Below are 12,718 nucleotides of genomic sequence, written 5' to 3'. Positions count from 1 at the left end.
AACTAAAGTTGTTTCTAGTTTTTGTGTTTCAGAAAGTTAATGCGCAGGGGAACAATCATCTTTTTCTTTACAAAATTTTATTTCTAGAAGAGGGGAACAAGTGCCACATGGTGGCAGCATTACGTAAATTATTGAAGTTCTATCATATTTAAGCTCTCTTTTTGTGCTTGTTAGTATTTCTGGACAGTTGACTATCTTTTCCTGACTTTATGCAGATCTTTTCTGCATGATTCCATGTCGTTGATTCTGGTGCACAGAGATCTCAGTAGAGCCCTTTCAGTGAGCATTAGTTCAGTAGGGTCTGCGGGTGCAGCATTGTCTGCTGGACCATAATCTTTCTAGCTGCAGGGGAGAGGTCATGGCCTCTCCATGTGGAACTGCTAGTGAGCTTTGCTGGAGTGCTTTTGGGGTATATGGTCCTATACAAATTTCTTTCTTTCTTTCTTTTCTTTCTTCTTCTTTTTTTTTTTTTTTTTTTTTTAGCTTCATAAGTCTCTTTTTTAATGGAAAAGCTTTTGTTATTGAATCATAGTTGACACACAATTTCAGGTGTACAGCATAGTGATTCAACAAGTCTATACATTATGCTGTACTCCCCACAAGTGTAGCTTCCCTCTGTCATCATACAATGCTTTCACAGTACCATTAATTATATTCCCTGGGCTGTACCTTTTATCCCCATGACCTGTTTATTCAGTTTGTTAACTGAAGCATGTGTCTCCCACTCCCCTTCACCCATTTTGCCCATCCCCCCACCTCTTCCCCTCTGGTTGCTTATTTCATTTTTAGAAAATTTTATTCTTTGAATGCTTTATTGAATAGTTACTGATTACCTAGGTATATCAGTAAGGAATGTGTTTAGTTACTAGTAACTAAGTTAGTAACCTGAAAAATGGTGGCTTTTTAATAAGTATTTATTTTTCTCTCAATACCCAGGGCTGGAGTCAACTTTTTCTTCTAACTTTGCCTTCTACGTCCTGGAGTATTGCTCCTATCCTTACGCTTTCAAGGTGGCTTTGGGAGCTCTAACCATGACATCTGCATTTTATGTAACAAAAAAGAAAGCAGATGGGAAATAGCAAGCAGTCTTTACAGGCACATTTACCACTCCCAATAGTATTTGGGGACTGATAGGAAGAGAGGAGAATGAATCCAGAAATAATGCTAAGGAGAAGCCTGTACTTGTTACCCCCTTCACTCATTTTGCCCATCCCCCCCTCATCCTCCCCTCGGGCAACCATCTCCTGTTTTCTGTATTTATAGATTTATTTCTGCTCTTTGTATTATTTTTTTAGATTCTACATATAAGTGAAATCATATGTTTTTTATCCTTTTTTTTTTTTGATTGATTAATTTGGGGGGGAAGGTGTAGTGGAAGAAGGAGAGAATCTTCAAGCAGTCTCCCCAGTGAGCACAGAACCCCATGCAGTGCTCAGTCTCACCACCCTGAAATCATGACCTGAGCTGAAATCAAAAGTCAGATGCTTAACCAACCGAGCCACCCAGGTGCCCCTGTCCTTTCTTTATTTCACTGAGCATAGTATCTGCTAAGTTCATCCATGTTGTTGCAGATGGCAAGATCTCATCTTTTTTTATGGCTGAGTAATAGTCCAGAGTGTGTGTGTGTATACGCACACACGTGCACATTTCACATCTTCTGTATCTATTCATCTATTAATGGACACTTCTGTTGCTTCCATATCTTGGCTATTGTAAATGATGCTACAGTAAACATAGAGGTACCTGTGTCTTCAAAAATGGTGTTTTCATTTTCTTTTGGTAAATGCCCAGTAGTAGATTCTATTTTAATTTTTTTTTAAAGATTTTATTTATTTATTTGGCAGAGAGAGACACAGCAAGAGAGGGAACAGAAGCAGGGGGAGCGGGAGAGGGAGAAGCAGGCTGCCCGCCAAGCAGGGAGCCCGATGCGGGGCTCGGTCCCAGAACTCTGAGATCGTGACCTGAGCCTAAGGCAGACGCCCAACGACTGAGCCACCCAGGCACCCCTCTATTTTTAATTTTTGATGAACCTCCATACTGTTTTCCAAAGTACCAGTTTGCATTCCCACCAACACTACACAAGGACTCCTTTTTCCATATCCTTGACAACACTTGGTGTTTCTTGTCTTCTTGATTCTAGCTATTCTGACAGGTGTGAAGTGATATCTCATTATTGTTTTAATTTGCATCTCCCTGATGGTGAGTGATGTTGAGCATCTTTTCATGTGTCTATTGACTGTCTGTATGTCTTCTTTAAAAAAAAAAAAGAAAAAAAAGGCTATTCGGGTCCTCTGCCCATGTTTTATTTGGATTATTTGGTTTTGGTGTTGAATTATATAAGTTCTTTATGTATTTTGGATAGTAATCCCTTATCAGATATATCATTTGCAAATGTCTTCTCCCATTCAGTAGCTTGTCTTTTCAGTTTATTGGTAAGTTTCCTTTGCTGTGCAGAAGCTTTTTACTTTGGTGTAATCCTATAGCTTCTATTTGCTTTTGTTGCTTTTGCCTAAGGCCAATATTAAAGAGATCATTGCCTGTGTTTTCTGATAGGATTTTTATGGTTTCAGACCTCACATTTAGGTCTTCAATCCATTTTGAGTTTATTTTTGTGTACAGTGTCAGAAAGTGGTCCAGTTTTATTCTTTTGCATGTGGCTGTAGTTTTCCCAGCACCACTCATTGAAGAGACCATCTTTCTGTCATTGTATTTTCTTGCCTCGTTTGTCATAGCTTAATTGAGCATATAGACATGGGTTTATTTCTGGGCTCTCTGTTCTGTTCCATTGACCTGTGTGTGATTTTTGTACCAGTTCTGTGTACTGTTTTGATTACTACAACTTTGTAATATATCTTGAAACCTGGGATTATGATACCTCTAGCTTTGTTTTTCTTTCTCAAGACTGTGTTGGCTATTTGGGTTCTTTTGTGGGTCCTTGAAAATTTCAGTATTATTTGTTCTATTTCTGAAATAACGCTACTGGTGTTTTGATAGGGATTCTTAATTTTATATTTTATTTTAACTTTGATAGTGTTTCTTAACTTTAGTACATCATGGTTTTCTTGGAGAATTTTTTTCTTCCAGAAGAATATGTAGAGGACATATTTATTCAATTTGAGTACAATTTCAAGGACATTCTGGAATCCCAGAGCCCATCCATTGACCCTAGAGTAAGACCTATAATTTGAATAGAACTACAGAACTCCCGTTTCTGTTTTTCATTGTCTTTGTATTTGAATTGAGAACCACTTTTTTGTATCTTGGTAAAGAAAAAATGTACCGTAAGGAGTGCAAAAATCTCTATAGTCTTGATTCATTCAGATTCCAGTGCCATCGGGAGCAAGGTGGCAGCAGCTTTGACATAATTGGTCTGATTTTTCGCTTCAGTCTGTTTATAGAGATAGAGCAGCTAGGATAGCAAAACCAAGCAACATCTGTAATAAAACCAGGGGACGAGATATTCCCCAAATACCAGAAGACAAATCACCAACAGCTAAAAGGTTTCTGTGGAATCAGAAACAGAAGGAAGACATGGAAGAACTCCTGAGGGTCTTGTGAAGCGTTGAATGCTAGAAAACCTCAAAATTACTAAGAGGAATGCTTGAAGGGCCATTCTGAGGAAAAAGTAGAACCTTCGGAGGGAACTTCACAGGCTCTAATTTCTGAGTGAGTGGTAACAGACCGCAGGAAAGTCTTTAGGCTGAAGCTACCTATGAGTTTGAAACTCACAAACCAAAACACCCTTCTAGAACAAGGCCTTGCACCCAGAGAAACTAAAGGAGATTGAATATTTTGTGAAACAGCAGGAAAAGGGATTCTAGAACTTCCAAATTTGAAAGGCTGTCCTGACCACCCTTCCCTTCTAAAAACAGAGGATAACTAATTTCACTTAAAAGTAAGCAGGAGTCAAATCCCATAACGGTAATGTCCTTTAAGGCAATGAAGTATGACCACAAAAAAAGATGCCCTAATACTTAAAATGAGCTTGGGAAGCATAAGAAAATTATTAGAAGTGAGGAAATGATGGTATAAATCAGAATCAGAAAAACTAAAAATTGATTGGCTAAAACAATAATGGAAAAAAAAGCTAAGGTGAAAAATTCAGGAAAAAGAAATTTTAAAAATTATTTCAGGAATGAAAACTAAACTAGAAGGAACTTAGGAGTGAATAAACACAATGGATAGTCCTTGTTTGAAATTTAAGACATAGTGAAAGAGATAAGAAGAATTCAAGAGAAAGGAGTAGTTTCTGATAGTAAATACAGCAGATGCAATACAGTGTATGTCTGATAATCAGCCCCTACAGAAGAAAGCCAAGCCAAAGTGATATAATAGAACAAATGTGAAAACTAAAATTCAAGAACGCTTTCTTGAAATAAAATACTAGTGAAATTTTACGGAAGGGCACACTGCTGTCAGGGAAAATTAACCCAGAAGGGCCTATAGTGAGAAATTTTATTAATCTGTTGGATTTCATAGAAAAAATTTTTTCTTTGGACGTATAGACAAAATGGGGAAAAAGACCTGATTGTTAACAGACTTATCTGCCTTACGCTAGAATACAATGGATTTGAACAGCCAGGGATTTTATGTCTAGCCTAACTGACCCTGAGCTATAGGGACCACAGATCCACTGTTGCTGGGTCATGCTGGACTCTGCAAATATTGTTCAAATGAGCCATTCTTGAGGAACCTATTATCTAATTTACACAGTGAGTTTCAGATGACCTAAGTAGTTGGTAAGACTTCTACCTAACAATAGCTGGTAAGCATTAAATACATATTTACTTACAAAACTGAGACTGAATGGTAGTTGTAAGGGAGAGAGCATAACACGCAGTGGCTGCTTTCTGATGGTGCAGATGCGGTCTGGCAGAAAGTAGAGGCCGAGGGAGTGTATATGAAAAGTAGGATATCGTCTCTTGTTGCCTTATAAATATTAACTGGGAGTAAAAGGACATTGTTTCACGTTGGATCCTGAAGGACTGTGAAAGCTAGAGAAGGAGGTGATCCTAATATTAATACTGCTTATAGTGGGGAACTAGTAGACAGTAGGGTATTATATAAAGTATTAATATAAATACAACCATGAGAACAAAAACGCCGAGTTCTTCTCAATAGTGAAAGAGATGCCAAAAGAGAGAGAGAGAACAAATAGATCACATGACCACACAGAAAAAGATTATGTATGTTGTGTATGTGCGTTTATGAGTTTCCCTCAGAGTGACATAAGAATAGTCCATTCCATTTAAGAAGGAAGGAATTGGAAATATCTATATACTTGCACATACATATGAATAAATATGATGGGGAGAATAAAGGCAAAAGAAAGAAAATTAAATTTACTTACAACTTACAGCCCACTGACAAATCTTTGAGATAGACAGAGTGACCTTCTCAGAGTTCAACTGCCTCTGTGTTTATGCTTTGCTAAGGGCAAAATGCAGCCTTAGCTTAATACCAGCCCGACCTCCAGGATCCTTTCAGTCTTCTTAAACATACAAAAATTGCTTTTGAAACTTCCTTTTCTCTTCCCCCATATCTCTTTATATTTTAGCAATAGTCCTCCAAGCATGTGGCCCCCTGGTAAACGTCTGAAGAGTCTCATGACTAAGGGTTTACGGAACAGTAGCAAATGACCTTTACCTCATAACAGCAAGTCCCTCAAGGTCCTGGAAACCTTGCTTCCAAATTCCTTAAAGGAAGATGCCTGTGGCCATACCCCCCTGAACATGCCTGATCTCAAATTCCTTAGAGGCTTATACTGTCCCTAATCAATCATCCTCACAACCCCAAGTGCAGCCGTTTCTGCCCACGGGTCCTGTCCCCAGGCTTTAAGAAAACCACCTTTTTGCCCTGAAGACACCTCAAGAATTCTTTCTTGACCATTCACTCCAAACTCCAGCATTTTCACATCAAATACATCCACATCCACATACACGCCTGTGTATGTATATGGGTATATACACATATGTATGTGGATGTATATCCACATACTTAAGACAGTGGTGAGGATAAAGTTTTTAAAATAGTTACCTATGGAGAGAATTAGGAAGGAATATAGTGCAAAGGGCATGGATAGAAGCTAGACTTTTTTGAATGTATATATATATATTTTTATAGATGTAATTTTGGAGACATGTAAGTATTTTACATAAAAAATTAAGTTTTAAGGAACAGATCCTAAAAATCAAGCAAAGCGTCAAAAAACAAACCAGTGTTTCTGGATGGTTGCCTTGGCATGCAGAGAGCAATTCTGTTGCAAGTAACTTTGAAACACGGCAGTTTGATGGTACATTCTTAATGCAAGATCCCTTCAGAACCCCAGCAGCAACAGCATACCAACCCTTAAGCTGCTTGCAGTAATCATTTTGTTGAAGCTAGTGTCGTCATTGTCATTTGAGTGAAGTGGTGATAAAGCCAGTGCTTCGTTCTGTTTGTATTTTTAAGAACTGCAAAGAAACGGGTAACAACAGTAATTAAAAACCTTATTCTTAATTCGTGAGTATAAACTTAAAATGTATCTTTTAAAAGCACATAACCTATTTTGTAGCCTTGTCCACTGAAAGCCCTAGAAATAATGGCAGACCCAGTAGCAGTGACCGCCCCTAGTGTTCCTTCTCAAATACTATTCCTAAATATTAGTGGTGTTTGGAGACCTGCTGATTCCAAGTCTGAGTCCAGAAATCTACAAGGTGAGCCTGGAGCACCCAGTTGTATCAGAAAGCAAAGCAGCTACTGAAGAACATACAATTTTTTTTAAGATCTTATTTATTTATTAGGCAGAGATCACAAGTAGGCAGAGAGGCAGGCAGAGAGAGAGGGGGAAGCAGGCTCCCGCCCAGCGGAGAGCCCAATGCGGGGCTCCATCCCAGGACTCTGGGACCACGACCCGTGCCGAAGTTAGAGACCTTAACCCACTGAGCCAGCCAGGCGCCCCCAAAACATACAATTTTGTCTAAAGCATTGCAGACCCCACGGGACAAAGATAGGACAGTTTGAACACCAGTAAGAAAAAATACTGTAATGGCTTGAAAACTTCAAATATGTTAATTCTGTGAGTCATAGGAATGTGTAGAAACAAACAGAAACCTTTAGAGAATACTAGGGAACCAAATCATTATTTTTAACTGTTAAATAAGAGGAAATAATCAAGTGCTTTATTTTGCCGTTCACATGTAAGCATTCCTAAGAGTAACTAAATAGTTGAGAGGAAATTTTTTTTTCCCAGAAGTATTCCTGCTGATAAACGAAGACGGAATGCTACCAACATCCTGCTGAAAGTACACAGCTCACCTCTGAAATACTCTTGCAAACAAAAAAACAAAACCCTGAATCTGATCAAGCCTCTAGTTCTAACTACTAATTTACAGGAAAGAGAACAGACAAAGGGATATGTTAAATTACACCACAGGGGTTCATTCAGCCAAATAACAGACTGTGGGAAACTGCAGAACAGATGACTCACTTTTTTTTTTTTTTTTTTCCAACAAATTGCAAAGAAAAAAGTGATGGAGGGGAAATCTGTAGATTAAAAGAAGATTTAAGAAACATATTAATCAGTTGCAATATATAAGTTTTACTTTGATTTTGGTTTAAATGGGGATAAAAAAGAACATTAGTGAGACACTTGAGGAAATGGGAATACCACTTTGATATTTAATAGTATTAAGGAATTATTATTGAGCACGTGTGTGTGTGTGTGTGTGTGTGTGTGTGTGAGTGTGAGGAGAGAAAGGGACAGAGAGGTGGTCTTTACTCTATTTTCTTAACATTTTTTTAAAAAGATTTTATATATTGATTTAAGAGAGAGAAAATGAGAAAGAGAGAGCATGAGAAGAGGGAGGGTCAGAGGGAGAAGCAGAATCCCTGACAAGCAGGGAGCCCAGTGCAGAACTCGATCCCAGAACTCCAGGATCATGACCTGAGCCAAAGGCAGTCCCTTAATCAACTGAGCCACCCAGGCGCCCGTGTACTTTTTTTTTCTTTTTTCTTTTTCCTTTTTTCTTTTCTTTTTTTCTTTTCTTTTTTTTTTTTTTTACAAAGGAGTCTTTGTCTTTTAAAGATGTTGAAATGATGTGCTGTTTGGGATTTGTTTCAAAAGAATCTAGAATTGTGGGCAGGAGAAGGTATGCATTGTTACAGAGGGAACCAAAAAAAAAGCCAGGAGTTGAGAACTGTTGATTGGTGATAAGTACAGGATTCACTTTTGATTCTTTCTCAACCTTTGTATAACTTTTTCATTTTTACTGTGGAAAAATTAGTAAAAATCTGGCCATAGCTGCTCCGTAGCGGCTCAAAACAAAATGAAGAAGAAGAGCTAAGAGTGGCTCAGAACAAAATAAAAACCTCAGCAATACAATTAACTTATTATTTCCCTACAATCAAGTTTACTACCCTTCTTTTTTTAAATGAACTTTTTATTTTGTATTAATTTTAAACTGACAGTGAAGTTACGAAGGTAGTATAAATAGTTCTCATATATCCCTCACTCAATTTCTCTCCCTACTAATATCTTATATAATGGGTAAAAAACTAAGAAACTAAAATTGATACATTACTATTGATGAAACACTAGGCTTTATTTGGGTTTCATCAGTTTTTCCATTACGGTCCTCTTTTTCTTCTGGAACCTAATCCAGGGTACCACATTGCATTTACTCGACTGTCTTTTTCATCTTCTTCGGCCTGTGACGGTTATCTTTCTTTGTTTTTCATGACTTTTACAGTCTTGAATACTGGCCAGTAGCCTGTAGAATGTCTTCCAATCTGGGTTTGTCTGGTGTTTTTCTTAAGATTAGGCTGGGTTATGGGTTTTGGGGAAGTGCCCTTGTCACATTACGTCAGAGGGTACATGTTATCACCATGACATCACTGATGATGTCAGCCTTCATTGTCTTTACTGTGAAGTCAGTATTTTTTGCTTTCCCTACTGTGTTCTTTGGAAGCAAGTCATTAAGTCTGGCCTACCCTCAAGTGATGGTGATGGGGGGTGGTGTTAAAGTCGCTTTCTGAAGAGGGGGTGTGTCTGGGGTCCTCAAGGCCACATCCAGGTTCAGTAATTGACAATAAGCCTTAGCATATGGTCATACTGGTGGGTAGGCTTTAATATGGCAGAAGGATACAGAGCAGAATCAGCAAAGGGAACAGGTGCATGACATAGATTTTGGAGGAAACCAGGCAGAAGCTTCCAAGAGTCTTCAGTGGAGTCATACTGGATGTGTGGCATTTCCGCAGCAACGAGCTGTGACAACACAGGTGAAATGCCTACTGGAGAAACTCACCAGAGTCTAGGAGTCCAGGGGTTTTATTGGCAATTGGTCAGGTGGGCAGTCTGTGCCTGGCATGTGTCAGAATTCCAGAGTCCCAGAAGAAAAGATGTGTCTTATCATTTATTGAAAGTTTTATACTAGTGCAGGGAACTATTTACTGGGCCAGTTCCCAGACCCTGGCCAAAGGCCAACCTTGTAAGCAGGCCTTTCTAAAGAGAATGGTCAATGTTAACTCTTTTCTGTATAGAGAAGTATCTACATGTTGTTACCTTTACTGCACATTTTTGAGAAAAATGGAATGAGATTTAAAAACAGCATAGTAATGGGAGCTATTATTATGTGTTTGATGTAAGAACAGCAAAATTAAAATTAGATCAAGGGTGTCTAATTTCTTTTCTGTACGGAATGAAGTATGTGGCAGTCTAGGCCTCTTTCTGTTCATTTAGTGTTTCTCCTGCCCAGTTTTAATTGTTGCTATAAAAATATTACTCATATTGCAACTTTTGAGCATTTCAAATAAAAAAAAAAATGCCTCCAGGTTGTGACCTCATTTATTGCCAAATAATTGGAAGAAAGTTGTGTAGATTTCATTAATAAGTAATGGCATAATAACCAAAACCTGGCTGGAAATCCCAGAAAGTAATTACTGAGATTTAAGACACAGTATGTATTAGTAATTTACTTTCTTTTAATAGGAAAAACGTGGTCTTCGAGAAATGCGAGTTCTTGAAAATTTGAAGAATATGATCCATGAAACAAATGAACATACTCTTCCCAAATGTAGAGAAATCATGCAGGACAACTTAAACCACGTTCTCCAGAGATGTAAGCCAGCGTTGTTGTTGTTCTGTTTTGTTTTTAATATATATATTGTTTTATTTCAAATGAATGCTGTGCCAAAATGTATTTCCTTCAATATTTTGATAGTAGGTGGAGAGAGAATTCTTAACCAAAACGTACAGATTGGAAGCCCTGCCACAGAGAACATTGACTATCTCGTGATTCATGTATGTTGCTGTTGACATTGAGAACCTCAATCTCCAAAGTGAGATGTGTGCATCTGGGGTGCACAAGACAATCAGTCCTTTTAGGATGGGAGACTATTGGAACACATTTTACCTTTTTTGTTTTTTTTTTAATTATCCTTAAGAAGAAGTTTGATAATTAGGAGCTGGGCTGTGAAATGAAGCTTCTTTTTCAAACAGGATGCTAGAGTTTTTAACTTTAAAAAAAAGACTTAAAAAAAATCTTTTTTTAACTTTAAAAAAAAATCCTGTCATAAATGTTTGTATCTTATAACATTTTTCATTGAGCAAAATGTTATAGTTTGGAGAGATAATCAAAAAGAATCCTTATTGGGGCGCCTGGGTGGCTCAGTGGGTTAAAGCCTCTGCCTTCCACTCAGGTCATGATCCCAGGGTCCTGGGTCTCTGCTCAGCAGGGAGCCTCCTTCCCTTCCTCTCTCTGCCTGCTTGTGATCTCTGTCTGTCAAATAAATAAAATCTTTAAAAAAGAAAAAAAGAATCCTTATTAAATATACCAAGTAATGACATAAAATAAAAGTTTTATTAATAACTACTTTTACTCAAGGCTTCTCCTTAGATCTATATTGACAGTATTCAGCTTGTCCAGGGATAGATAATAGTGGTAACTGAAAAAATACCTTTCTGGGGAATAAGAAAGAAAAAAAAAAAAACTAGCCAGTAATATAATGATCTATGAAGGAAAGCTGCAGGGAGATTTGGTTGATAACTGAAAGCAAGTCTTTGTATTCAAATCCAGGTTAGTCTTATGTAGTCTGATGCCTTTAGGAGCTTGGAGACAGTGAATACCCCGAGATTATGTTTGGTTTCTTTGAGTGGAGTAGTAGAACATCTAAAATTGACTGTAGGCTTTTGCATTTTACTACAGATGTCCCGTGTTTGTTTGTACTGTCATTTCCTTAACCCTGACAGTCATTCTAGATGTTCTACTAACAGTAAAACTTGAATTATTATTAATGAGAATACTTATAAATGCCTTTGAGATGTGCTTGTAACTTGCCTTTTCTACACTTTTAGTATATAAAAATAAATTGGGTTATACTTGGTAAAAATCTATGAGTTTTATAAAACCATGCGAACAAGTTTATATGGAATATACTGGAATATATTCCAACCTAAGTAGCACTTTACAAGCCAAGGGATGAGTTAGGTTTTGTTTTGTGCCTCTTAACACAACTGCCACATTTATCTCTTCCTGTGCACGGTGGAGAGCTGTGCGCTCAGAATTCTGCAAGTGTGGCCTTAAGCTGGTGGTCCCACGTGTTGCACAGAACTAAGGAACTGTGGAGCAGCAAGGTGTGGACGTCTTGAATTACTGGAATGTAGAACTATGACGGAATCGTCAGCTTGGAAGTATTTCTGCTTTGGGCCGCGTAGCCACCCACCTTGCAGAGTGTCTCCAGATTTGGTGACCAGAAGCTTTAGAACAAAAACTGACCCATGGCTCCTTAAAAATCACAAAAAGTAATTGAGAGCTCTAGGAGGTAGGGAAAAAGCAGACCCTCAAGTCATCAAGATGCAGCCTTTATGTTATTTTAAGTGTCTCTTTACTATAAAAGAGAGTAGTTACTAAAGAGCAAAGAAAAAAATTAGAAAAACAAAAAAATTATTTAAAAAACACTCAGAAATTAAAGTCACGTTGTTATTATTTCTGCATTAATTAATGCCTTGAGAGTTGGAGGCCACTTTCCCCTCCTGCCTCTCTTCCCCAAGCCATCACTTGAAAATTTTAACTTTATCAAGGTTTGCAGTATTTGATTTCTGTCCTACACTTGCAGCGCTACCAATTGTTTATTTAGTCGTAGACTGTTCAGTTCCTTCTAATTTATTGATTAGATCTGTAATTATATTGTGATAGTTCTCACTTTGTTTCCTTAGCACTGTGATTTCATTTTTCATTTCATGCAGTGTGTTTGCTCTCTTTTAATGAGTTCATATTGTTATTTTGTATAACAAAGTACCTGTGGAAAGTTGTGTTAGGTTTTCTTTTCCGAATAGGTGCTTCGTCTGTCTTATCTGTCTCTCACAGGTTATGTGGTTTCTCCCCCCGCCCCAATCTGTTTCTGTACAAATGTAAGCATACTAGAGTTCTAAGAATTTTGTCAACTCATTTTCTTTTTCTAACTTTTGGGGGATGAAGTAATTAAAGTGGGATTAGGAAGTCTCCGTTCTTGGCTGCCATATTTCAGAGTTTACAAAATACAACTACAATTCGCCCTTGTTCAGTAAATGATGGAATTTTTTACCTTTCGTTTTTCTTAACTTTTTATTTATCTTGTGAGTTAGGTGGGGGACTAAGTTTGCCTCATTTTGCTTCAGTCTGTCTCTATCTAGAAATCTTTAGGAATTCAGCAGTTTAAAATACTAACCAATTATTTATAGCACTTTGCCACTTAGAATTTT

At 37.7% G+C, this 12,718-nt stretch overlaps 1 protein-coding gene across 3 annotated transcripts in view; it reads left to right on the top strand.

Moving 5' to 3' along the window:
• Positions 1-12,718, top strand: part of BLOC1S5 (biogenesis of lysosomal organelles complex 1 subunit 5) — a 66,311-nt gene that overhangs the window by 9,917 nt on the left and 43,676 nt on the right. Inside the window, exon 3 of one of the 3 annotated variants that reach the window (XM_059399408.1) lies at positions 9,968-10,097. The exons of the other annotated variants lie outside the window; for them this stretch is intronic. Within the exon in view, the coding sequence (XP_059255391.1) occupies positions 9,968-10,097 (130 nt within the window). The remainder of the gene's footprint in view (positions 1-9,967; positions 10,098-12,718) is intronic. 3 annotated transcript variants of the gene reach the window in all.

Source organism: Mustela nigripes, chromosome 5 (assembly GCF_022355385.1).
Source record: "Mustela nigripes isolate SB6536 chromosome 5, MUSNIG.SB6536, whole genome shotgun sequence".
Classification (NCBI taxonomy): Eukaryota; Metazoa; Chordata; class Mammalia; order Carnivora; family Mustelidae; genus Mustela; species Mustela nigripes.
This window is presented reverse-complemented; position numbering and strand designations above follow the sequence as displayed.